The following is a 26,458-nucleotide window of genomic DNA, read 5'->3' on the forward strand; positions in this document are numbered from 1 at the left end:
ACACATGGGGCTGTAGTTTTGGATCAGTATTGCACGAGGCTTTGTTCTAGAGAAGGGGCGGGGGGAAGTGAATTACAAAAGTCATGAGTCCTGGATGAAGGAGTGCATGAGTTGAATGAGTGTTAAAACCAAACCTCATCTATAAACTTAATTGGTCACTTCAAGAAAACCAATCTGTGACGCCCCCTCATCTGCCCTATGAAGATAGTACTGGCCTGCCTTACAAGCTGACTGTAAGGCTGTTGAGGCGGAAGGTATGAAAAGTGGTTTGTGCAAACCACAGCTTTTATGTAACTCCTGTTTTTGTGTGTGTATTTATTTTGTGAGGCGGGCAGCCCAGCTGCATCGCCTTGTCTGCACCTGGCTACCACCCCAGGAAAAGAGGTTTCCTGGCGGCATGGGCAAGTCAGATACACTCCCCACTTCCAAGAAACCTCAGTGGGTTGCACTGGAGTTATATCAGCCCAAAGACTGGCTTATGTGTGGGCTACTGCCCACTGGCGTAACATTGGTAAAGCTAGCATGGCGTTCCGGTGCCGGGGGGAGGGGGACAGCAATGAGAGCATGCTGGCAAAAGCACCCCTCCACTGGGATAAGGGTCCTGGGGAGAGCAAATACGCAGCAGGCCACTCCCTGAAGTGGATTCCCCCACTTTCAAGGGGCTCTAGGTCACTTTCCCCATGTGTTGATGCACTCTTCATATCACACTTGTAAAACATGGGCAGCCATCCTTATCCGAGACATCACGGCTTCAGTTTTTGGCTGTTGCAGGAACTGTTGGAGGTGACTGTGTCTTAGGAGGATGTCATTCCTTCAGCTTTTCTGCTGGGAGATGTCAGCGTTTCAGTCCTTGTGGGATTCTGGAAGGCCTTGCTCCAGTCTCCTTTCCTTTCCCTCTGCAGCACTTGGCAGCAGTGGAAGAGCGTAAGATCAAGTCCCTGGTGGCCTTGCTGGTGGAGACACAGATGAAGAAACTTGAGATCAAGTTGAGGCACTTTGAGGAGCTGGAGACCATCATGGATCGGGAGCGTGAGGCAGTAAGTGCAGATTTGTCCTCCCAAAGTTCGCTCTGTTTATTTTGCCCAAAGCCAGTTTTTCTGGGGAGGTGGCTGTTGTTGGGTAGCTGGTTGTCAAGAGAACCTTTCCCAAAATTTGGGGCTACCAGCGTCCCTTCGTGATGGTTGTTAGGTTTGTAATCTTAGTGTCTGACAGCCTGGAGTCCTCTTAATCATGGTCAGGAGATTGTCTAAAGTCACACCCTGCAGGTACATTGCTTCTTTGAGGTAGATCTGGTCTGTCTGATGCCTGGAGCAGAATCTGCCTGGAACTCTTTGCTTATGTAATGTTAAAATAGTAATGGTATAAGAATGCGGGAGAGAAAAGAAATGGGGAAAAGAAAGGAAAATGCATGAAGGGATTTGGTAGACTCTGGCATGTGTAACCCTTTTGCTCACTTTTCTGTAGCTGGAGTACCAGAGACAGCAGCTCCTGGCTGACCGACAAGCCTTCCACATGGAGCAGCTCAAGTATGCAGAGATGCGCGCTCGTCAGCAGCATTTTCAACAAATGCATCAGCAGCAGCAACAGCAGCCGCCGCCACCTTCTCTCCCCACTGGCTCACAGTCCCTCCCGACCTCGGGAGCTCCCCTGGCACTAGCTGCTCATTCCATGCCTGCCTCCCAGACACCTGTGCCAGCCACCAGCTCTTTAGGTCAGCCCAGCAGCCTGGCTCAGACAGAACAGATCGGGCAGCCAGTGGCGGTTCAGCCACAACCAGCAGCCGCTGGAGCACCACAAACAGGGCCCAGTCAAACTGGGCAGCCTTCTGCAGGTTCTCATGGTAAGCAATCAACTTTTTGCATGTTCCATTAAAGTAGGAACGAGAGAAGGCCCACAGTTGGGTGGCTTATTTATTTCCCACTTTTCCTCATTGCCTCAAGTGATTTTCAGGGGCATATCGCCCAGGGAAACATATGGGGTCAAATGTCCCTGGGCTGTAGCCATTTAGTCATGTGGGGGGATGCCCCCCCTTCCCCTCAGGTACATACACTGACTTCAAGACCTGGTGCAAAAAAGTTGTTTAATCATGGTGGGGGAGGGTGGAGGGGGGTACGGAAAACTCAGATTTTTGCACCGGGCTACATTTTCTTTAGATACGCCTCTGAGTGGTGTACAATGAAAACAGATTAAAAACAAACTGGGAACAGTCAGAAAGAACCCCTTTTGAACCACACAGCTTTACACTTCCATTTGAACTAAATGAGAGATAGGCATCCCCATGGTTGGGCCCACAGTTTTACACAGTAAGCATCCTCTAGCATCCCCAGTTAAATTATCTCACGGAGCAGGGATGGGAAAGAAGTGCTGAGGTTTTGTTGAAGTTCTGCCAATCAGAGTAGATAATACTGGGCTAGGTAGACCACTGTGCTGATTTGGTCTTGGGCACTGCCATATAAGATTTAATTTGACTTTGCTAAAAACTTCCAAAAGGTTGAACTGGCCTCACTGGCAATGCTTTTGGTAAACGGAACAAGGAGTTGTACTAAATGGCCTATTGGGATATTTTCAACAATGTGATTCTCTTTAGACTCCCCTTAGAGCCTCTTTAGACTCACCAAGGATCCCCTCCCTTCCATCATCAAACTTTTCATGACTCCTTTCCAAATTGCTTGCCTTGATGAGAATTGGAGGAAGGCCGTGGAAGGCCACTACTGAAGTGCGCCAGGAAGCTTTCCCATTCTTAACTTCCAGTGCTCCAGTTGGAGATGTCTTATTGTCAAGACTCCCTTGACCAGACAATGAAACACTTGTAAAAAGTTCAAAGGTTTCTTTACTTCTGAAATCGAAGTAGAGCATGGTTTGAAAAGAGTAATCTGAAGGTTGGATACAGCTTCCAGTGATAATATAGAAAAGGGTTCTCGCAGGAATTCAACCCGCCCCCCTTCCTGTGAGAAGAGTATCAGCCAGAAATTCACACAGAAACACAAACTGAGATAAGGCACCTGGAAAGCGAAACAAAAATGCAGGGCAAAGCAGTTCACAGTCTCCCAAGGCTCCCAACCCCCACATCAGACCCATGGCCTGACATTTATGCCCTTATGGTTCTAATCTCACCATCTTCTGTGTGTCTTCTGGCAGCAGAGGAATCAATTAAAGGGGAGGCACGGGGGTTTTTTCCCTATCACAACTCGTCTGTGCCTCCAAAAGGCGCAGCATTCCAAACTATGTATTTAAATGTTTTATTCGTTTACTTATTACTATTTTCTACTGTAACTGATTAAAAGGTACAGTGAATAAAACACAAACAAATTAAAATCCTAGATATCACCATCCCAATCAGCATTTTTTAAAAAGTTTACTTGTGCTGCTTTATGACTACTCTAATGTGGTTGGAATCAGGAAGGGACCCGAGTTGATTAGCAAATGGTTAAAAGTACTCTAACCTAGAATAGTGATGGTTTTAGTGCTGACTCAAACCAGTTTGCTGTATCTGTGTGGTGCAAGAAGCTTAGGTCTAGGCTTGGAGATTCGGATGCAACAAATACCGGATTTGGACCGAATCTGGAGGGATTCGGGCATATACGAGCCAAGATTGGCCGAATATGTCCTGGCTGAATATGAACAAATCCGAATGCAAGGTATTTTGGCTTTTTTGGTATTTTTTGATGTTTTTGCATTTTGGCCTGCAGGGGGTGCATTTGTAAAGCTAGTGACACCAAAATTTCAGAGTATCATCCGGGAACTGTTCTGATGATACCACCCGAGTTTGGTGAAGTGTGGTTCAGTGGGTCCAAAGTTATGGACCCCCAAAGGGGGTGTCCCCATCCCCCATTGTTTCCAATGGGAGCTAACAGGAGATGAGGCTACCCCTTTGAGGATCCATAACTTTGCCCCCCCCCCCCCCCGCCAAACCAAACTTCACCAAGCTCGGGTGGTATCATCAGGACAGTCTCTGGATGAAACCCTGAAATTTTGGTGCCGTTAGCTTTAAAAATGCACCCCCTGCAGGTCAAATAGTGAAAAAACACCAAAAATACAAAAAAAATCAGACAGACCTGAATTTTTTGGGTATACTCAAATATTCGGGTACATCTGAATATGTTATTTGTCTTATTCAGGCATATAGATAATTTTATGCCTGAATAAATCCGAATCCGAATTTTATCAAATTTCTAGGGTATTTACCAAGCCTACTTAGGCCTGAAGGATGTGGGTTGAGGATGGGGCAGGCCAGGGTGCTCTGGGTCCCTTCAGCATCTCAATGTCTTTTTGAGCCACACAACCCCACCCCACCCCCACCCTCCAGGAGGTTGTGGTGGTTTAATACAAAATGCCCAGTTCGTACATTACTACACAGATGTTGTAAATTCCTTCAACTCCCTCACTATTTAAAGTGACATGTATGTGGGAAGGGCCGATACCAACGGCTTAATGTGGCTGTTACTGGAGCTGCTTGGCCGCAGAGCAAAATGAAATGTCTCTCACTCCTGCAGTAAGATACAAACAGGCCAGAGATGTACATTGATGATACACAGCTGGCAATAGTTTATTAAGGTTTCTAATAGGACTAGAAAATGTATTGTGTGGGTAAAATTCCAGATTTTTATGGGGAGCTCTTTGCTGTTCTAGAAAGAAAAGGCCCCAATTGATGTTAGGATGGCACATTTATATATGTCCCTCATGGGAGGAGGGGTTCGCAAATTTTCCTTTTAAGCAGCTAGTTTTATTCCAACAGCTTGTGAGGCTGGATTGGTTTATTTGATTTATTTATGTTATTAGTCCATCTTTCTTACTGATACTCAAAATGGATAACAGAATATAAACCTATATATAAACAGAATATTCAGTAGGATGATGCATTGAATAAGCAATGTAATGGGACAAGAATTGTTGAAATAGGAAATTAGAGTTGTCATCTGAACAAAGTATATTTAACATGACAAGTTGAACAATTTAGAATGTGGTATCGCATCAGGAGAAACACAGTAAATTTCCCTGAGAAGCGGAGAGGGTGACCAGTCTGACAAAATGAAGTATGGTGTGCGTTACTCAGGTCACATGTGCTAAGAGTCCAGTGCAGTCAGATGTTCGTGGAAGCTAAACAGTCAGTTTGAACCTGTGCTTGCCTACATAATTGTCATGCTCAATCAGCTCTTTCTCTCCATCTCTCTTTCTCTGAAGCCCAGCCTCCGTTCCCTAGCCAGCAGCCATCGTCCCAGCTCCTCCCTGGGGCGGTCCCAGCAAGCGTTCTCCCTGCCATGGCTGGTAATATCCCCTCTGCTCTGCCTTTTGGAATGCCTGCCTCCATCCCATTTAGCATGGCTAGTAACGTAACAGACTCCATCGGCATTAACTTCCCTGCTAACATGCCCATCCATCCAGTGCATGGTAACCTTGCGTGCAGCATGGCTAATCCACCCGTCATCAACGTCTCTAGCACCCTGCACCCCACCGCTGCCCCGCCGCCTCTTGGTTCCGCGGCTGCCCAGAGCCCAGCTATCGTGGCGGCAATGCAGGGCAGCCTCCTTCCAAATGCTGGTCTTTCATCAGGTGAGAATTGGGCCAGAGGTGAGGTTGGGCTGGCAGTGGGAGGAGGGAGACGTTGTTTTGCATTAGAAAGTCAAGGGTGCTATATAAAGTCATTGGTCTTGGGGGCCTTCGTACCATATCCTTCCCATTTTCACATGGCAAAATAAACGCGTCACTCAAAGGAAGTGATGGTGTTCAAAGGCTGTTTCTGACCCAGGAGTGATTCTATACAGGAAAATGTTGTGAGTGAAGCGAGTCAGTTTCTTTGTTGTACACCCAAGTGAAAAGGCAGGGGGAAAAAAACCCAATTCATTTATTCTGCACTCAGTTAGGTTCTAAGTTGATTAAAATGAATAATGACGTCCAGCTAAAAATTGCCATGTGTTCATCATCAGCCCCAGTGCTTAATCTAGAGATGTTCGATGTAGGAAGAGAGGAATTAACTCTTCTTTAGAAAGGAGGTCATGGTATTTTACCATGAGCCCACATTGTGTCCTTCTCACATTTAAAATACTTTGGAGTAAAAGAAGGAGATTGGACATTGCCGTTATGGCACACTAATGGGAGAGCCGCGTGGCGTAGTGGTTAAGTGCTTGCACTGCCACTCACACGGTCAGGCGTTCAAGCCCCCTGTGGTTCAGATATCCTGGCAGCTGGCTCATGGTCAACTCAGCCATCCATCTATTTCTTGGTCAGTAAAAGTACCCAGCTCATAGCTAGGGGGTAAAGAACAGCCGGGGAAAGCAATGGCAAACTACCCCACAAAAGTGGCTTGCCTATGAAATCACTGATTGCAGTGGTACCCCAGGGTCGGATATGACTGAAGGGGAAACTTTACCTTTACTTCAATGGGAGAGAGCCTTGCATCAATGGAACCGGCACATGTTTCTTTGTGCTAGAGAAAAGCTACTGTTAGTGCAGCATAGCTGTAGAATCCAACCCATAGTCTGCGGTTGCCTCATCCACGTCAGTGTTGTCTTCTCAAACTGGCAGTGTTTATATTTTTCTTTAATTTTGCAACATTAAATTTAGTTACAGAGAAGTAATTTAAAACATAGGATTATACAGCATTGCTTAGGAGAACTCGTGAAACTGGCATTTCGCATGACTGCTGCTTGAAGAAAATACACCTCCTATGTAGTATGTAGTATTTTTAGCATGGCTTGGTTTTGTTTAAGTACTTTTGCTAGTGCAATAGATACCATGTTTGAATCTTGCTTTTTCTTCCTTTTGCAAACAGTTTGAGCTAGTTAATTACAAATATTAGATTGTGGGTTCTCACTTAGCCAGAAGGAGCAACACTGTATTTTTAATACACTTTATAGGTTCTTAATCAGCCGGAGGGTGAACCGGATAACACAGCTGATTGACAAAAAAAATAATAAACAAAATATAATAGCAAATCCTTTTCTTAACAGATAAAAACTAGCAAAGGAGCAGCTAGATGTTGTGTTAATCTGAGTTCCGTCTTTTCGGGTCTGACTGAGACTGGCAGATAGTACAGTGTTTTTAAGGACCATGTCATTTTAGGATAGCGAGTGGGGAGACAATGCTTCCCAGTTGGGAATAGGCACGAACCCGGCTCTAAAATGTTGTCTGATGGCATGAAGCATGTGCCCAACAGGGTAGCATATGGGCTAGGGGATCTTGCTTTCCAATCTTCCTTTTACAGAGTGCTAAAGTTCAGATTCTCTTGTTGAGGAGCTGCTCCCAGTTTTCCAGCAAACGAGACCAGAAACTTCACTGACTTTCAGAATGTCTGTATGTGCTCATTATGCAAAGGAAAAACAGCCAAGGTCTTTCCTGCCGTCTGTCACGCACCCTTTGTATATCAGCCAACCCTGTGGTAATGTGCCATCTCCTTCCATTCCTGCAGATCAAGGACCGTCACTGCCACCAGACCCTCTCGCTCCCAGCCCCAGCACGGCCACGCCAGTCCCACCCACACAGTGAGAAGCTATGAGCTGCTCTTCTTCCAGATGCTTCCTTGACCAGCTGTCACCAGGTGGAAGGACAGAACCCCCAAATCGTGTTTAACATGAATTCTGGTTGGGTGGGTTTTCAGAAAGCTTCAAAACAGTTCTCTGAGGATGGAAAAGAATCTGCCTCTGTTGACTTCCCTTCTCCTCCTGCGTGTCTCTGTCCCAGCTGTTGTTTCCAATGCTTTTTTTTGTAACCAGTTGTACCAAGAATTTTTATTTAAAGGTGTTTCTAATTGGTGGGGGTGGGGGGGACGTCTCTATCTCCAAACAGCCAACGCTATTTATAGGGGGCTTTGATTTTAAACCTGGTTGAAAAGGGAGTTTAACTCCCCCTATGTGTCTGTCTTGCCTTTTTTTAAAAAAAAATTAAAAAATTACAGTAAACATTTCTCTTCTCCCAAATGGGAAACTGTAGTGTCGTGGGTGAGGGGTATAGAAGTATTCTTTGAAGGATTTCTAAACTGAAAACTTGTGCTGAAGCTTATTTCCCAGAGTATTTATAGATGCTTTCTCCAAGAGGTATAATCTATTTCTTATGATGGCTAAGAATTGTAGCAGCCAATTGTTGATGTGAAATGAAATGCTAGCTAGGCTTAATATGAATGAATTGGTAGCAGTGGCTAGCTGTGTTGCTGTTACAGAGAAGTTTGGTTATCCTTATCAAGTGTCCCAGTTACTCCTGAATTTTACAGTCCAGTGCACCAGTCCATAGTTCCAATTGTTTGGCAGTGGAATCTGGAATGCTTTTTTCTCTGTCCCTCTTCCTCTGAACACCACTCAATCCCATCCCTTTCAGACACACATGCAACTGTGCTGTTGCCTTTATTTGGTGCCATTATTTCTGTGCCAGGCAGTCTCCCATATTAGGCTCTTAATAGATGCCCTGCGTGTGTGTGTGCATGTGTGTGGAAAGGACAGGATAGCCTTCCCATCTGTTTGTGGAAGCAAAGAAGCCAAGTTTGGCAGGGGCATGAATTTTTTTTTAAGCAAGACTCCTCTCATATATTCCTGCTTAACAAAAACAAATCCAGTCTTAGAAATAAGCTGATAACATCACAGATGTTTCCAAGAATGGTTATCGGAGCTTTGGATTTTCATACCTTGGCCCTGCTGAGTATTTGAGAGCCAGGGTGGTGTGACGATTAAGAACAGCTGACTCTAATGTGGAGAACTAGTTTGATTCCCCACTCCTCCACATGAGGCCTGCTAGACACCCTCAGGCTGGTCTGACTTCTCTCAGAACTCTGTGAGCCCCACTGATTTCACAAGATGTCTGTTGAGGGGAGAAGAAGAGATTGTGATTGTAAGTTGCTTTGAGACTCCCTTAAGATAAGAGAAAAGCAGGGTATAAAAACCAATCTTTTTCTGTTTAGATGGGAACCCACCAAGGAATACCATGGTCACTGTGCAGATGCAAACAATGGGAAACCACCTCTATACATCCCTTGCCTTCGTTGTATTTATATGTTGGAAGCTGCCCTGAACTTGTGAGGGGAAAGGTGGCATGCAAATACATAAATAAACAAAACCCTACAGGGTCACCATAGGTCAGCTGTGACTTGATGGCAAAAAACGGGAAGGGGGGGGCAGGCAGAGAAAGGATCTGGTACTGTTGAAAGGGCTTGATGTTCTTTCTCCAGAAGCTGAAATTAGTCGATCTTCTACTAATGAAAGAAACTAGGCTGGAAACTCTTGACATAGCAAATTTAACACCAGTGAAATTTTGTTTCAGAAAAGGCAAATACAATTTATAGGCTTCGCTGATCCTTTTTGGGACAGTTTTAAATAATATACATCTGCAACTACCCATGTTTTCCCTAAAATAAGACAGGGTCTTATTTTAATTTTTGCTCCAAAAGATGCGTTAGGGCTTATTTTCAGGGGATGTCTTATTTTTTCAATGATTTTGCGCCCCCCACATGACCAGATCAGCTGCGCCAGGGAATCTGTAACTAGGGCTTATTTTTGGAGTAGGGTTTATATTTTATGCATCCTCCAAAAATCCCCAAAAACCATGCTAGGGTTTATTTTCAGGGAAACAGGGTAATTAAGTTTAAAGCCCTGATTCTGAGAAAGACGGCCATAGTAATTTCAAAGTCAAAATGGCACTTAACCCACTGGCAGCTGTTGCATGCAGGCATATGCTCTAGTTCAGGCCATTGCATCTGCTTTCATTGATGGCAGGAGACTGACTTTTTCTCCAATATTGTCAGTTTTCCCCAGCTGTTTCAATCACACTATCCCATCAAGATGAGTTTCTGCTCCCTTGGAAACTCAAGTGTTGTCTTAATAAGATACTGTAAATGGAAACCATATAGATCTAACATATAGGAGTTATTAAATTACCGTTTTCTAAAGCCAGATTCCTAGCATGAAGGCATTTGGGGAGCAGCACAGGACCTCAGTGAAGGTGGTTGGCTGGTAGCAAGTAATAATTATGTGGGCGGGGATGGCAGTTTGGTCCTTTTATCACTCAGAGCTATGACCTACAAGACACAGCAGCAGACCCCTCACAGCAGGACTTTGTTTTTGCATTTCAGAGGATCCTCACGAACAGCACAGATTACACCTTTCTGCTTTGCATGGGCAGAAATTCACAAAACTCACCCCTCCCCTACACTAAAGTATGACTTAATCCAGTGGTTCTCAATCTTCCTAATGCCGTGACCCTTTAATACAGTTCCTCATGTTGTGGTGACCCCCAACCCTAACATTTATCCGTTTCACAGATGGAGAACACTGATGCAGAGAGTCTTAGGCGACCCCTGTGAAAGGGTCGTTCGACCCCCAGGTTGAGAACCACTGACTTAGTTGTTGGAAACGGACGATAGGATCCAGATTTATTTATCACTGGTGAGCAGTTCATCTTCAGGCTTGACAATCCTCCAGGATGTTGGTTTTCTACTAGTGGACATGATTCGTAATGCTTTGACCTGACCAAGGGCACAGTATACATGTCTTAAGAAGCACAGGGAGGAACAGTGAGACCGTGACACACACACACACACAGCCCACCCAGCAGATTTCATTTACCACTTTTTTTGTGACAAAAGAGGGAAGAGGAGCCTTTTTACCACTGAAATAGTTATGTTGGGTAGGGGCTCCAATAAGGATGGAGATTACTTGAGAGCCAGCTAAGTTACCAAGACCCAGTTGTACAGGAGTTAACCAGTATGATGTTCAACTTTACTGGATAGAATAGGATGAAAAATCTTTCAGTCTTTCAGAATAGGATGAAAAATCTGTAGGAAGTGTAATATCACAGCAAGTGGAATTTTTGTTCAGTTCATAAAACTACAGGAGCCTATTCCACAGCTATTCCCCGTTACCTCAGGTAGTCCTCCTTAAGAAACACTTGGAACACAAGAAAATTCTGCTTCCAAATTTGCTTCTTTAGTAAAGAAACACCACGCAATGCTAGCAAGACACTTTAAGAATAGTTTATTAAAGCAATTGAGAGGGAGAAATAGCTCAACATTTCTGGAAATAAACAGAACGGCAAGATAAGCCAAGTGGCCACTGGATCGTTCTGGGCACTTCTACATGGACTGAGGAGCAACCTTCCTCAGATAAAGTTTCTGCCTCCTACCAACATCAAAACCAAGAGGGTGGAGAAGAAACCAAAAAGTATTTTCAACACACAGCTTTAAAAGGCACAAAATATTAAGGATAAATTGAAGGAGAGTTTCCATAGGAGAAGCCATTGTGGTGTTCAGCCGCTCAGAACCATCCGCACCAACTCTGTGGAGAAAAATGATGAATCAGAAAGCTGCGTTCAGAAGTTTCAGAGCATTGTGGCTAGACTAACCCTGAGGTGAACCTTCCATCGCTTGGGGATTCAGGAAACTTAGAAGCTGGAGGAAGGATGGGTTCCCACCAATCAGCATGGTTAGGTTAAAAGAATTTTCTAGAAGCAGCTTTTGCAGCTGCACACCACACTATGGACAGGCATTTCAAATAAACAGCACAAAACACAACAAGCTTCCTCCTGCCTGCCGGGCTGCAGACGATACAGCAAATAGTGGCTAAGTAATATCAGGTTAAATATTTTGGGAGACTTTCTTTTAATGCCTTTTGTCCAAAAAATGACACTAAAACTTTAACATTCCCCCAAATGTATTCTGACTAAAAAGTGTCACCTCCCAAGACAATTTCACAGATCGCAGCACAAAATCTTCCCCTATACCAACATACTGTGGAGTTCTATCTATAACCCAATCCCACCCCACACTCAATTAAAAATATCCTTTCTTCTGAACACAAGTAATTAAAAAACCAGACAGACAAGGAAATAAAAAGGCAACATGGGCAAAAGGAATTAAGGCTGTTTCTACAACTAGTTTGCCAGGCATTAGAATTCTGGAGTCGATCCTATAGAGATGCTCTGCTTTTTGCAGAGAGGAAAGTAGTTGTAGAGATGCTCAGCTCCAGCAGAGAAGGGACTTGGCTGTTGGGCTGAGCCTACCTAGGTAGAGAGAGGAGAGGAGTAAAAAGAGAGAGGCAGGCAGCAGCCACAGCACAGGCCCCCTAAAGAAAGACTGTCCAATTAACCTTCAGTTCAGGAGAAGGTTTAGTCAGCTGATGGCAGGATGAAGGCTAAGAGCTTACTGTTAGCCTATAGCCTCCATTTTCCTCACAGAAGAATCCACAAATGTGCTACCAGATTCTCTGCCAATTATGTTTTACCAAGATTATTTGCGGCATGTTGCAGAAAACAGACTCCGTTCTCACGGCCATGCTGGTTGAAACATGCTATGTCCAAGACAGCATGAGTTCTGTGTGGACTCAGCAACCTGAAGGCCATCTAGATTTCACATTCAAGACAGAAAAGGCACCAGATATCTCAAGTGGGGGACCCACAAGGATTTATGATGATGTGGAAATCTCCCTTTTGCTTATCCTCTTTATGTCTCTCAGAAGCACCTGTAGCCCATCCCCTTCTGACTCATCCCCTTTTTCTGTTTCTTCCTCCAGCAGCATCTGACACTCCCTCACCTTCAACATTCCCTTTCCATCATTTTTGTTTCTCCCCTCTCCCTTTTTACCTTTTAAAAATCTGTCTCCCTCCCCCTCCTCAACACAAAACTAATGCTTGGAATCCTCAGTATTAGCTGCAGGTTGCCTAGCAACTAGTAAAATGGCCACTGTGATCTTATAAATTCTTAGCGGCTTAGAAAAGCATGCCACTAAGAAGCAGATACTACTTTTTAAATTCTGAATTTTTTTCTAGCCTCAATGTGTATTTTTTCCACATTTAATATTTTTCTGCAATCTCAGGGCTTTCCCCTGGCTTTTAGAAAGATCTCCCTAGTCTGCCCCTGGATTCATTGTGTGATTTTCCCCTCTCCCCACCAGTATAGCTTGTTTCAAAATTAGATATAATCAATGACTGTTGCAAACTGGGGAAAAGGTATGTATAGGAGGAGACCCCAAAGAAGAAAACTGGGCAGTTTATCTTGCTTGGCACAGCCCAGAATTTCACCTTCTCCACACACACTCTACCTGTGGTTGGTAGTTCACTCAGATGCCTTTGGTAAAATTTAGTGCTTTAAAAAGTTCTGGGTTTTAAGGAATTTTATGACGGAGCAACTAAGATGGATTTCTTTTAATCTTGAGGTCTACTTTCAGATAGGCTGTGAATTTGTAATTGTTTTAAAGTGGGATTTTGATTTTAAAGTCATTTTACAACCGTAATTTAGGGAAAAAATCCTGTACATTGCTTTGGGTGCCACTTTGGCAGCAGAGATGAAATACAGAGTTCAGAAAAAGCCTTAGTCCTGTTCTTTTAATAGTTCCACTGCCTAGACAGAGGACTCTATCAACCACCACCCTTCTTAGCAAACTCTGTTGAGAAACATTGTTATGGGAAGGGAGTAGTGCTGAACAAGCACTACAAACTCATGTTTTGAAGCAGTACATGAAGACCAGGACTGGCCTAAGCCACGAGCGGAATTAAGGTGCAACATCAATGCCTCTCTGCAATCCGGATGGGCACACATGGGGACTATAGCCAGAAAAGCCACCTCAGATCCAACCCTAGTTTTAGCCAGCACAAACTTTGATGTCAGAATGGCTCACACTATACTCTGCACATACACACAGGCCATAGGCCTCTAGAGAAAGATGTTTCTTCTTCTCACACCCACACTTATCCAGGCTGTTCCAGAAGTAGCCATAGCTATTTCCATGACCCCAGCATCTGGCATACAAGTGGCCTTAATGGCCAGCACCAGAGATTGATAACCTTGAGCAGCTGCTAAGGGCCTCACACCCCAGCAGGAATAGCCTCAACTACCAGCCACCTGAGCCCTGTGGAATCATCTGCTCTTCTGGGGGAAGAGAGCAAGCAGAGACTGAACAAGGAGAAAGAACGTCAACAGCTTCTACCTCTAAGCAGCAGTGGGGCTAGGCCCAGGGTTCCAAACAGAGTTGAGGCTATTTTGGGAAGGACTGTCTATAGTAAAGAACCTGTAAACAGGCCTTCACTTTCAGCAAATGGGGAAGCTGGCAGCATGACTGTTCCCTCTCAGATGCAACAACGGTTGCTCAAGGAATGCTGTAATGTTGGACAACTGAGCGACACAGATGCAGTCTTTTAGCCCTCAACCTCTGCTAAAGCCTGGTCTAAATATTTCACTTAGAAAACTCCAGTTGTTGTTTTCACATGATGTACTTCTTGGTTGGTACTACATGCATACAGCATGTTGAATTGTTAGCATGCTACCGCGAGAATTCTTTTAATAATCTGTCACTAACATTTCAAGCCTACAGTATTTTGCAACCGGCCCTACAGTCATCATGTATCCACTTGGGCATTTACTCCAATCCCACCCTGTCTGAAACGATACAAGCCATCTAGCTTCTGTGTGTCTACAGTTCCATTAAGTACTTGAACTTCAACATGGCTTTAAAAGTTAATTATTTGCTGCATATGAAATCTCTTTGGAGTTCCAAGAGAAGGAAAGATACCATTGCAATGCCCATCACACTGGCAAGCATTCATGCCATTTATCACAGCACTAGCCAGTATTATGGCAAGTGTAATATTTAATGCAGGCCTCTGAAGTGCCAAGACAAAGCTGCTACCGCCACACTGCCACCGACATCCCTACCCTGAGCGCTGCAAGGTTAACCCAGGCACAGTCTTGCTTTAATCAGTCAGAGCTGCCTTATTCCCCAGCCACCCTTGCTTGGATTACTTAAGAGAAGTCAGCTACATGCAAAGACATGCTTGAAGATCGGGGGAAACAAAAGAAGATACTGAACAAAAAAGGATGGAGGAGGAAAAAATGAGCGCAAACCAAAGTCTTCCTTTTTGTGTCAACAAAAAAGGAGGCTGTTAAAAATATAAGGTAGGTTTGGAGGCGGCGTACCCCATTCGAATTCACCCTGACAAGATGTGTCTCACAAATGCTGTAGAAAGGAAGAAACATCAAAATTGATCAAGCAGATGAACAAACAAAACCAGACACATGGAACATCACTGACACCACCCCACTTGAGGCACACAGCACATCATTTCTGACTCGTGTTATTTCACTGCTAGGATGTCTTGTGATCTTTGTCGCATTTATCTTCATGACATCCCAGAGACAGACACATACACCACAATGTCCATGTATTTGTTTACATGGAACCTTCGGCTCAATTACATACAGAATAGCTTGACCCCAACAACAGGGCATCAACTCCTTTGACAGGATAGCGTTGGCACTAAGCTTTCTTCTGATCTGTGGGCTCTCATTACCGACAACACTATGGAATGCAAGTACTAGCCCATGTGACTGTTTCCAAGCTAGAACACTGGTGCCATTTACATGTTTGAAAAGGAGCTACAATACAAGCTGCAAGAGGAAGATCAGGGACAGACAGGAGTGTCTGAACATCAGCCCTTCCCCACTCCAAGCCAAGTCCAGCAACCTTCTCAAATGCCAGTGAGAGCATCAATACACTAGGACTTTAAACAGGACCACGTGTTATCAGCAGGGAGAGGCAGATGGTCTCCTGCTATATCTAACAGCATCTCCCAAGCCCATCTTTCTCCATTCCATTACCAAACTTCTTCCTCCTCTGTACAGGGATACATTTCTCCCAAATAAGAGAAAGACCCCACCCCTTGCCAAATGGGAGAGATTAATATTCAGTGCAAATCAGAGAATGTGCTCTGACCATCCCCATCCCTCACCTTCATAGTTAATGCACCCATTGCTGTCTTCATGGCCAGCTACCAGCATCTCCACTTCTTCCTCGGTCATTTTCTCCCCTGCATGAAACACAGGCTAGTTTAAGGAGGCTTATCACAAAGGGGGGGGGGGTTAGTTTACATTGCAAATACACTTTGGAAAAATGTACTGGATGGAAAGGGAGGGGGACTTTATTTAAGTCAAACCAAAACTCCCTTCTTCAGAATCTGGGAGCAGAATGTAGACTCTATCACTCTAAAAACTCAGAAGAACACACATGGACCCTCCATAGACTGCCCAAATTCAACAGGGGAGTGGCTCCATGCTCATCAGATTTGTCCCAAAACTGGGATTAGAAGGTGAAGCTCAAGGTTGTTGACAAAGTGATCATTTTAGGCACCCATTTGGCAGACCTCATTCAAGAGACCAACCAGCTAAGCCTCAGCAAAGCTATAGCAGCTGGTGTTCCCAAAACACAACCTACTGCATCCCAAGAAATAAATAGACTTTGAATCCTGGGAAGTGCATGACAGCCAGTAAATGAACAGCTTGAATTTTGGACTTCTATTCTTAGTTCAGCCATTGTAAGAAGAGATCATTCCTTCCTTTTTTAATCACAAGAAGCTTTTAAAAGCAGAGGGGGGGAGAACATGGGCCAAGGAGAATTATTTCAGTTGACAGGTTAACAAAAGGTCAAGAAACAACTTTAATGCAAGCAACTATAATCCAGCCATACCTAGAGTGACAAGAACATGGCGTATCTCTGCTCCCATGACGGTGCCATTTCCCTCTTTGTCGAAGACCCTCAGCCCCTCTACGTAATCCTCAAAGCACCCTTGATCCTTGTTCTTTGCAATGGTTTGCATCATAGGCAGAAACTGCTCGAAGCTTAGAGTTTTCACATTCATTTCTAAAGAAAGCACAAAGGGGAGGAAAGGAGGTGTTACAGACCATCAGTGGTATGTTGGTACCAGGAATTCTCTCAGATGATACCTATTTCAGGACCAGACAGGTGCTGAGGCTCAAGTTAAACCAAGGAACAGAGTAACATTTCTGCACCAAATAAATCCAAAGAAAAGCAAAGTACTGCAGACTCTATAAATTCATACACTTGCTCACAGTATGCTGTTCTGTTACGTGGGAAAGATCAGAGGATGACCCTGGATAACCCAGTGATGAAACACAAGTCATGCTCAGCATGTCTTTGGGCTTTAGAGATTCCACAAGGGATGCACTGATCACATAGTTTCAAGACTAAGGCCTAGACTGTTTCTTAAAAACACAAATGATGTGTTTTTCAAATTGCTGGCTTCCGCACCAAAGTTTCCAAAGCTCGTAAGGTTCAATGACCAAATGTAAATAGCCTCCATTGCCATGGCTTTGCCTGACACCAGAGGCGTGGGGGCGGGGGTAAATGGTGCCCAGGGCAAAACCACTTACCTGGTTGGGCCACCGCAGGGCACCCCTCAGCCCCCCTCCCACCAGGCTGCTCCTTCGAGGGGTGGCGGTCCTGCCAGGCTGCGGGGAGGGGTGCATGGGGCAATTCTCCACCCCCCATGTGACCAGCTGGCATGCACCTGGGGACATGTGCCTGACACACACACACACTGCTTGCAGAGAGGCTGTCCTTGGATTACAGATTTTAGCATACAAGAAACCAGCAGAGCACCCTTACCCTCCCTCTTAAAAAACACCCCTCTGCACACACAAAGGACTACAAAACTGCTTCAGTACAAGAGCCACTCACCATCACTTTTGGGGTTCCCCAGAACTTTCATGACCTCTGCATTGGTGGGATTCTGGCCCAAGGCCCTCATCACGTCCCCACACTGGCTGTACAGGATCTTGCCATCTCCAGTTCTGTCAAAGAGTTGGAAAGCTTCCTTGAACTCTGCAGAGAGCCACAGTAAGCAAAAAGAGGTAAGACCTAAAGCAACATGGAGCTCTAAGGTAATTGCCATTTCATTCACGGACACAATCAGTGGTGCCCCAAAACCACTGGCTTGTCCCATTCTCCAGAGCAAGGATGAATGGACTCCAGGCTCATACAGTGCTTTAAAAAAATAAATAAAAACTAAACCCACTGTGGTTCCACTGCTACTTTTCATGTTTATGGAGCAAGACGATATACTCAGGATCACTTAGCACCTATGGTGCTTCCGTTACCAGTAAGTGCCCCTGATTTTGCAATTCCTCTTTAAGAATAGAAAGGTTCCTTTATTACCCTGTTTCCCTGAATATAAGACATCCCCTGAAAATAAGACGTAGTAGAGGTTTTGCTGAAGTGTGAAATATAAGGTGTCCCCTGAAAGTAAGACGTAGCAAAGTTTTTATTTGGAAGCATGCCCGACGAACAGAACACAGAAAAATAAGACATCCCCTGAAAATAAGACATAGCGCATCTTTGGGAGCAAAAATTAATATAAGACACTGTCTTATTTTCAGGGAAACACAGTAGATCTGACCAAGGTCCACTTAGCCCAGCACTCTTTGCAAGAATGCCCAAAACCAGTGGATGCCCATGGCCCACCAGTAGACAGACCATGGTTGATCTTCTGCCTGCCCCTTCTGTAAAGTCACAGTTAAATGACAAAGTACCCAACAGGCCACAGAAGAAACAATGTATTTCCTGGGTGCCATCTGCTCTGCAACCAGTTTCCCCAATCCTATTTAGGCAGCAGGAGGCTGGATGGTTTGTCTGTCCCATATTTGGAGGTCACACCATCAGTGAACTGACCTTGGTTACCTGTTTTCCCACTACCTGGCACTCATCTTAGACTCATGCATGACCCTCAACTAATCAAATGTGGGTCCCCCAAAAAGCAACAGGAGCCCTTCCCCAGTTCCCCCTCGCCTTACTTAATTCTATATGTTCCATGAACAGACACTTTATTTGATTTATTTAATTCAATTTGTATGCCGTCCTTCTCTTCAACGACTCAGGGCGGCTTCCAGCATATAATACAGTAAAATTAGGATTAAAGCAAACCATGTCAAGTTTCTGAACACAATTCCAAATAAATCAATGGCCTAGTGTTTCCTCTATACAAATTTACTCTCTTACTGTTTTGCTACTTTGGGGCCCTTAAATTTCCTATAAGTGTATGCATTTATTCCAAATAGCACCCTATACTCCATTTTTGGTCCAAGTCCAGACCCCAGGGGGAGTGGCACTAGGCAGGCTTAGCCTTTTTTGGTAAGAATTGGGAGGCTCATAATTTTTTCCCCTAAGGAAGGGCAGTGGTTAAAGAACACAGCTTGGATCTAGAGATTCATTTCCCCCAGATTCCCTGAATGGCCTCAGACAGGTCACTCACTGCCTGCAGTTTCCTTATCTGTCAATAGAGAAACAGTAATTCCCAAAGCAACACAACCTTTTACACATCACTTGTAATACATCAACAGTAGGAAATAAGCTTCAAAAATGTGACGTGTACATCAAGCCACCCAGGATCAAGCCACCCAGTCAACCCCTTGTTTAAATCAAGCCCTAGTCCTTCCTTTTAAAGGAGGGTTTAGGAAGTTTAAAGGAAGGGAACAGTTTTGAAGAGTTACAGAAGGAGGAGCCTGGAAGAATGACTAAACATTAGGAGACAATACAAAAGAATATCACAAAAAATACAAAAGGCCTAAGCAACAATTTTGAGAACATTTCAGGCCAGCAAACCTTGTTTTGAAGAGACTGCCCCACCCAGCTCAAGTACTCTAGGAGAAAAGATTGTTCAAAGGTTTATGAGAAGATTTGAACCATTTGTACTCAAGAGCTGCTTCTTCCCCCAATCCCTCCCCCCAAATCATAGGAATCTAACCAGCCTGTTATCAGATATCAAGAGATAGACTATAGCGGACAAGGGCACAGTTTTGTTTCCTCTCCAAGCAGGATCCAGTTTCTCCAGGTACAGACTTCAGGAAACCACATCTTTAAAAGTAACCAGATCAGCCTATTTTGGACTGGGGGGTGGGGTCTTCTTGAACCTTTAAAACAAACTGGTTTTCCCCACCCTCAATTTTTACTTACTTCATCCTATGTAGCTACACTATTCAAAGTTAATTGTGGAAAGGGAATGGTAGAATCAAGACTTATAGATACATTGTTGGTGGTTTTGTGCAAAGTTAAAGAAATGACACCGCATAATCATATCGCAATTTGAAAAGTCACTGGATATTTAATCTCTCTGGATCTATTCACATTGTTATTAGATCATCTAGATGCGAACTTTATACCACATCTGAGAAGGAAGCAGATATCGTTATTGTTAACAGTAAAGGTTTTATTAGAGCCTGAGATGGAAATGGAAACAACTATCTCCTACCAAACCGTGGTAGAATGAGATCCTTCTGCTAGATAAAATGCCATAGCAATTAAAAACAATGAACAGCCCTACTCTCGCTACTCACTTCTTACTCAAATTGATGTCTTTTCCCAATTATGTTGAAATGTGAATGAAAATGCTTATTTAAGAGATCAAGGGAGACTATGAGTTTCTGAAGACTGCAAGTCTACTCTGTCAGATACTGAAGAGTAGCAACTTGCATTTGAAAGAATGGAATTTTCACCTTAAGGAGGACACTTAAATTCTGCCATCGTGTTTTAGAATAAAAGGGACAGCTGCAATTCCTATTGAGACCTTGGTTATTAAGTCTTTGCATTTGTTTCTCTGTGGCCAATTTGATTCATTAACCTCAATTAGTCTGAGGGTAGCCATTTTGATATCCTCGATGGAATGCCGGGGATGATTAAAATGCTCAACCACCAGTCTGTGGGGGTTCTCGTACTGCGTGCCAGACTGGTGAACGTCAGCCCTCCCTACACAGGGACCGGTTTGGCCTACTTAAGACTGCTGCAGGACCTGCTGACAAGATATCCTGTAACACAATGTTTTATAGCTACACAAGTAGAAGCCCTGGATATTTTAGATTGCATTGTTAGGTCCTATAACAGTGTTCTCAGGGTTACATTCAAGTACGGGTTATGCATGTCATTATGGCAAGGTCTTGTGTCTTGGTGGTAGTATCTTGCAGTCATTTAATTATCCACGAGAAGAGGTCTCAAACTCAATAAGCAGTCTGTAAGCTATCATGGATCTTCTACCAACTGCTTCTCTCAGGAGGTCACATCCCTCAAGGATATAAGTGGTGTAGTTTGGTACATTTAACTTGATGGTCTAATTTGAACAAAAGAGTCCTGCAGAACAAAGCCACATATGACACAGTACGCAAGTTGTTTTCAAGGAGTAATTCCAGCCATGGCCATTTGTTCAAGTTTCTGTTATAGACTGGCAGTTCAAAAATGCTCAGTGAAGATGGCCCAAACCTTCAATATTTTTTTAATAGCAAAAGCCAGAATTAACCTGGACTCATTTTGCTTCAGTAAAATCCTCTTGCAGAAGTCTGGGGTAGGGATGCATGTCAGTATGTCCAGAGTGGAAATCTATGGTTCCTCAAAATAGGTCCCAGTCCTTCGTTTTAAAGGAAGGTAGAGGAAGTTTAAGGGAAGGAAACAGTTTGGAAGAGTTCCAGAAAGAAGATTGGAAGAATTACTGAACATTAGGAGGTAAGAGTATCTCAAAAAATACAAAAGGCCTAAGCAACAATTTTGAGAACAGTTCAGGCCAGCAACTCCATACAAGGTTGTTATGAAGAGACTGCCCCACCTAACCCGGGCAGTACAGGAGAAAAAATTGCTCAAAGGTTTATGAGAGGAGTTGAACCATTGGTACTTAACAGCCACTTCTTCCCCCAACCCCTCCCCCACAAATCATAGATATCTAACCAAGCCTGTTATCAGATATCAAGAGATATCTGCTCAGACAACTTTTCAGAGAGGTTTCAAGAAGCTGCAGGCAGCGGCTGAACTAGGTTGGGGCACAAGATATGGAGGAGGGAGGGAAACCCATTATTAAGACCCCTACCAGATCAACTAGAATTAAAACACCACATCCCTTAGCCTCTGCAGTACTACTTCATAGTAAAAAATCAATTTCTTACTGTACAATGTGTGTTGTACTTTACTTAACACAAAGCTGGGGGAAGAGAAGATGAGTTCCAATTATCTCACAGTGATTTTAGCCTGTACTTCTGGGTTCCAGTCTGAGGACTGAGATCCTCACTCTGCTCCAGCATCTATCACATCTTTTTACAAACACACGAAGCGACAATCCACTAAATTCAGCCCACCTATCTTGTGTCCAAATCCTAGGCAGAAGTCCCTCTTTTAGCTGCATTCAGCATCTATGAACATGAGCTGCAATCCTTTAGAAAAGTTCCCCCTCAGGCTAATACTTCAGCTAGTACACTAATGCCACTAGAACTTCAATGTACCACTCAATTACATCAGGAATTAAGTCACACCTCTGTATTTTTAAGCGCCCAGCGCTACTGTAATCTGGGGAAACGGGTTTGATTCCCTGCTCTACCCCTTGAGCTGTGGAGGCTTATCTGGAGAACCAGATTAGCCTGTGCACTCCAACACATGCCAGCTGAGTGACCTTGGGCTATTCACAGTTCTTCAGAGCTCTCTCAGCCCCACCTACCTCATAGGGTGTTTGTTGTGAGGGGGGAAGGAGATTGTAAGCCCCTTTGAGTCTCCTTGCAGAAGAGAAAGGGGGGATATAAATCCAAACTCTCCTACAAATCGAATGGCTTTTTCCTGCCCCCGTTTGATGTGGAAAAATAATTTCAAAATGAATTTTCCTTCTGTTTTAGATCCAAAACCAGGAGGTCTCTCTGAAAGGGAAACTTGTCATAAGGAGGAGGGCCAGTTCAAGGTATTTTGTAATCCCAGAAGAAATACATCCATCGCCTCCGGAGTCTACATCATTGCAGTGTTGATGCAGGGCCTTGCCTCACTCCTGAACAGCAACAGCAGTGGCAGATGCAAACAACTGGGCACAAGCTGAGGAGAACATCACCCCGCTCTTCAATGTGCTGCTCCAGCAGTCACTTGGGTGGCACTAGCCAGAGAACTAGCCCTGAAAATGAGAGCCAGAGGCAGCTTACAGAACAACCTTCGGGCAGTTACATTCAGATGCAAGCTTCCAGGTATTCAACTCAGGTATACTGAGGAGTGCAATGGCAACAGTGAAAGTCAAGGCATCACAATACAGGCTTTGAGATTGGCATCTTCCATAATCCTGTCTAGGTCTGAGCAGATTCTCTTTTGTGGCAGTTTTTGCTCTGTTAGATTGTTGTCACATTTCAAATCCCCCGATTTGGTGGAAAGTGCTAGTTTTGGCCATTACTGCTTCAGGCAATGTGTCCAGAAGCTGGAAGGTTGTACATTGGTTTGATCCTTAAAAATAACAAAGCAGTTCTTGAAACTGTCACCCATTTGACTGCACCGTGCGTTATGGCATCAGCCTCTAACACAGCCCTGGCAGAACCAAACTTTAAAAAGTAGGAAAGCTAAGGCTTCATCAAGTCACTGTTCACTGCAAGCATGCGTACCCACTACAACTCATGGGAAGCTCTGTCTGTTTATTTCAAGGGGAAGGTGGCCAATAACTAGCAACGGAATTTGACATTTATGGCCGCTGCCTTTGAGACACTCCGGCTAAGGAATCCCTCATTTCCGTCCCAGGGCCTGCGATCCGGATTGGAATGTACTCCTCCGGCAGCTCCCAACCCAGCTTCACTTCGAAATGAGATTCTTGCCCATATAAGGAAATCAACCCGACGCGAACCAGCGCGCCCGCATTTGCCGATTTTTGCAAACGCAAAAAGCGGTTCTGAAATTGGCGGCACCCCTTTTCCCCACCATATCCCAGACATCTTTTCTAATGTTTGACCAAACCCAGCTCGAACAGGCGCTTATGCCCAGGAAAAGAAAAAAGCAAGGAGCCGTTTGCAACGGCCTGGCTCCACCACGTCCTGATTTTGAACAACGCAGAACTTGGGGTTTCGAGAGACAAACAGGAGTCAACTCTGCGCCCCTCGGTCCCAGTTCCACACCGGCTCCTCCACCCACCGACCCCGATCGACCTGCCCGGACACAGAAGAACCTGGCCTGGGAAACTGACAATGGAGGCCACCGGCTAAACTGGGTGGGTCCTTCCAGGCAGTCTGAACCAGGAAATGCATCATGCATGAGCCATGCAAAGAAAGTAAAACGCATTCCCGTGCAGGCGGGTTGGGCATGGGCGCGGACGAGTTTGCCGGGGACACACACACACACCAAACTCATTGCCTAATTATGCAATTAACGCGGAACTCCGAGGGACACATTAGCAAAGGAGCCAAGAAACGGGTTAGAAGAGGGGAACAATTCACTGTTGCACACCCAGACTCACCATCCCAGGGCTGCAATCAAGAGATGGGAGAGGGGGGAAGAGAAGAGTGCTAGAAAAATCAGAGGAAGGAGACAGGATCGTAAATCCGGCTGTTTTTTAAGCGGATTTATCAATCGGAATTATTCAGTCTTTGAATAAAAGGAACGATGCATCGTCCTGTTATTCGGCACTGCAGCCCGCTCCCCTTGGGCCCTGATCCATCCCAGGTCCTCAACCGAGAAAGGACGTAAAAAACACCTTACCAGCGGTCTGGTCTTCCGTGAAGTCGCACTGCAGGCAACAAACAAAACCAAAAAGAAGCCGGTTAGCTGTGCAAAAGGAAGCCAGGCAAAGAACCTGGCCGAGACAGACACAAACTCTTGAGTCTAGTGCACAGTCCTTGTCACAAGGAGCAGGATGCCATTCCCAGCTAAGCCTGCTCGCCTCTTCCCCTCAAGGTGACCCGTAATCTTGCTAATAAACCAGTTTGGCCTCTTCGGAAATTAGAGACTAAAACGACGCCAGGCACTCCCCAAAACCCGCGGCCCAAAGAGGCTGCAAAAGGACTCACCATGATAGCTGCTTGCTGAGTTCCTCCTTGCTGCAAACTGACGACTCCGTCCTCCCTTCCTTCCTTCCGCCCTAAACGTGCGCGGGCTCCGTCTGCGGCTGGCGCTGAGGTCACCGCACAGGTTCTCAACGCCTATTGGCTGGTGCAAAAGATAAAGGGGCGGAGATAGAACCGCTCATACAACTGCTACATTATTCAGGAGGAGAGGACGGGACCTTCCGCGCATGCAGAACACTTCACTTTCAGTCCACTTTTGCAATTGTTGGCAAGTGCATTTTGTTATTTCGCCCAGTAAAATCTAGCGGCAAAGTGCAGTGGATTGAAAGTGCATTATTATGCATGTGCAGAAGGCTCCGAGGAGTTTCCTCCCACCCTTCCCATCCGGTGGCAGTTACGCCAAGAACAGATTCAAATTTTTCTTGCCCATAAGGGGTGTTGAGCAAGCTGCGCCGTTGTGTTGCAGCATGGAAGATGGTGTATGTGTTTTTAAGTTGTCCGGTGGGCTCATTCTGCACATGCAGAATAATGCACTTTCAAACTGCTTTCAGTGCTCTTTGAAGCTGTGCGGAATGGCAAAATCCACTTGCAAACAGTTGTGAAAGTGGTTTGAAAACGCATTATTTTGCGTGTGCGGAAGGGGCCCTGGTTAAGAAGAATCTGGACAGAGTTGTTTGCTCTTCTTTTTCTTCAGTGTTTACTCAAATGGAAGTCTAGGGTCCGTTCCACATAGGGTAGCAATATAACTGGTTGACAAAGGAAAATATCCCGGTTTGGGGAAGAACTTTGCATGGGCCCCTTCCCCATGCAGGAAGTTGATTTAAATTTGTTTTTTAAAGGAGTAGTTTTAAATTTGTGAATGGTTGATAACTATAATAATTGCCCTTCTGTATATAAAAGTGGGGGGTCACCTTATGTTTAGGGTCATCCACCTTTTTAATTAGATTTTGTGCATCATGATGCAGTGAGCACAATATACATTTATACAACCTGAAATACAGTGAATTTATTTATTTATTTATTTATTTCTTAGACTTTTATACCGCCCTATCCCCAAAGGGCTCAGGGATTAAGTGGATTATAAATGAACAAGTAAAAATCTGCAAGAATGCTTCTCATTTCCTGCTCCCCCAGTATTTCCTCTTTCCATTTCCTCAAAGCCCCCATAGCATTCTCCCTTCTTCTATCACATTCTCTCCTTCCCACCCAACAGTCAACATATGTTTACCTGCCCCTAATGCCTTCAACTTTTCCTCTCTCCAGACCTAGAAGACTCTACCTATGAAAACTGTGGCCTACTTGTGTTATGGTGGGCGCTGTGGCAGACCCACTTACATGGTAGTGGACTTCTGAGGGGGCAGCACATTTTCCATTATATCCACACTATTTCCTCTTTTCCTCCTTCTAGCAATCCCCATATCCTATCTACATTCCCTGCCTCATTTTCTCATTCACAGCAACCTATCAGCCTACCTTTTATCTCTCCCATCTTCAGCTTTATTGTTTGACTTCATTTATATCCCATCTTTCTCCACAAGGGGATCAAAGCATCTAACATTATACTTCTTTTTTAATTCTCACAACAGCCCTATGAAGTAGGTTTTGGGAGCTCAGTGAGGATGCTAAGCCACAAATCTACTCTCCAAAGTTGACATTTCCTCCAGTGGATCTCTATAAACTGGAGATCAGTTGCAATTCTGGGAGAACTTCATGCCCCTCTTGGGGGTTGGTAGCATTCGTAGTGGCAAGGGCAGCCATGGGAAGGAGGTTGCTGCCCTCCAGAATCTGTCATCTGAAGCATCCACCTCATCTTGCCTTGTCGTTTAGCCAGCCAGCCCTGGTGGCAGCTTTAATTTGGTGTGGTTTGTGTTTCTCCCCTCAGACAAATCAAGCAGATATTTACAGTGGGCTGCAGTGCCTCCCTGTGAG

The 26,458-nt window shown here is 44.7% G+C and overlaps 2 protein-coding genes across 16 annotated transcripts in view; one reads left to right on the forward strand and one right to left on the reverse strand.

Annotated features, from left to right (window-relative positions):
• The window catches only part of SMARCC2 (SWI/SNF related, matrix associated, actin dependent regulator of chromatin subfamily c member 2), a 48,948-nt gene extending 41,053 nt beyond the window's left edge, over positions 1 to 7,895 (forward strand). For 12 of the 14 annotated variants that reach the window (XM_048488544.1, XM_048488542.1, XM_048488545.1 and 9 more), the window contains 4 exons: positions 903 to 1,037; positions 1,465 to 1,840; positions 5,182 to 5,265; positions 7,406 to 7,895. In XM_048488544.1, coding sequence (XP_048344501.1) covers positions 903 to 1,037; positions 1,465 to 1,840; positions 5,182 to 5,265; positions 7,406 to 7,482 — 672 coding nt within the window. In that variant the 3' untranslated portion in view covers positions 7,483 to 7,895. Of the gene's footprint in view, positions 1 to 902; positions 1,038 to 1,464; positions 1,841 to 5,181; positions 5,551 to 7,405 lie in introns of all 14 variants that reach the window. The other 2 variants (XM_048488540.1, XM_048488546.1) reach the window with 2 other exon arrangements.
• Positions 7,896 to 10,936: 3,041 nt separating this feature from the next.
• On the reverse strand, positions 10,937 to 24,678 carry LOC125428507 (myosin light polypeptide 6). 2 transcript variants are annotated; one of them, XM_048488681.1, is made up of 7 exons: positions 24,533 to 24,678; positions 24,225 to 24,252; positions 17,442 to 17,585; positions 16,431 to 16,604; positions 15,697 to 15,774; positions 14,885 to 14,924; positions 10,937 to 11,252 (listed from the first exon to the last, which is right to left on the reverse strand). In XM_048488681.1, the coding sequence occupies exons 1-6, from the start codon at positions 24,533 to 24,535 to the stop codon at positions 14,896 to 14,898; spliced, it is 456 nt and encodes a 151-aa protein (XP_048344638.1). In that variant the 5' UTR covers positions 24,536 to 24,678; the 3' UTR covers positions 10,937 to 11,252; positions 14,885 to 14,895. The 2 variants fall into 2 exon arrangements, with proteins under 2 accessions (XP_048344638.1, XP_048344637.1); XM_048488680.1 differs by lacking the exon at positions 14,885 to 14,924 and having other exon boundaries at positions 24,533 to 24,676.
• Between the last annotated feature and the right edge of the window lie 1,780 nt (positions 24,679 to 26,458).

Source organism: Sphaerodactylus townsendi, linkage group LG03 (genome assembly GCF_021028975.2).
Source record: "Sphaerodactylus townsendi isolate TG3544 linkage group LG03, MPM_Stown_v2.3, whole genome shotgun sequence".
NCBI classification, from domain to species: domain Eukaryota; kingdom Metazoa; phylum Chordata; class Lepidosauria; order Squamata; family Sphaerodactylidae; genus Sphaerodactylus; species Sphaerodactylus townsendi.

Bases quoted from the DNA above. Each gene is read 5' to 3' on its own strand.
- LOC125428507 (XM_048488681.1), bottom strand. The intron at 17,586-24,224 runs GTAAGGTGTTTT...GGCTCTCTGCAG, and splicing joins CACGGAAGACCAGACCGCTG to AGTTCAAGGAAGCTTTCCAA. The intron at 16,605-17,441 runs GTGAGTGGCTCT...TGCTTTCTTTAG, and splicing joins GGGGAACCCCAAAAGTGATG to AAATGAATGTGAAAACTCTA.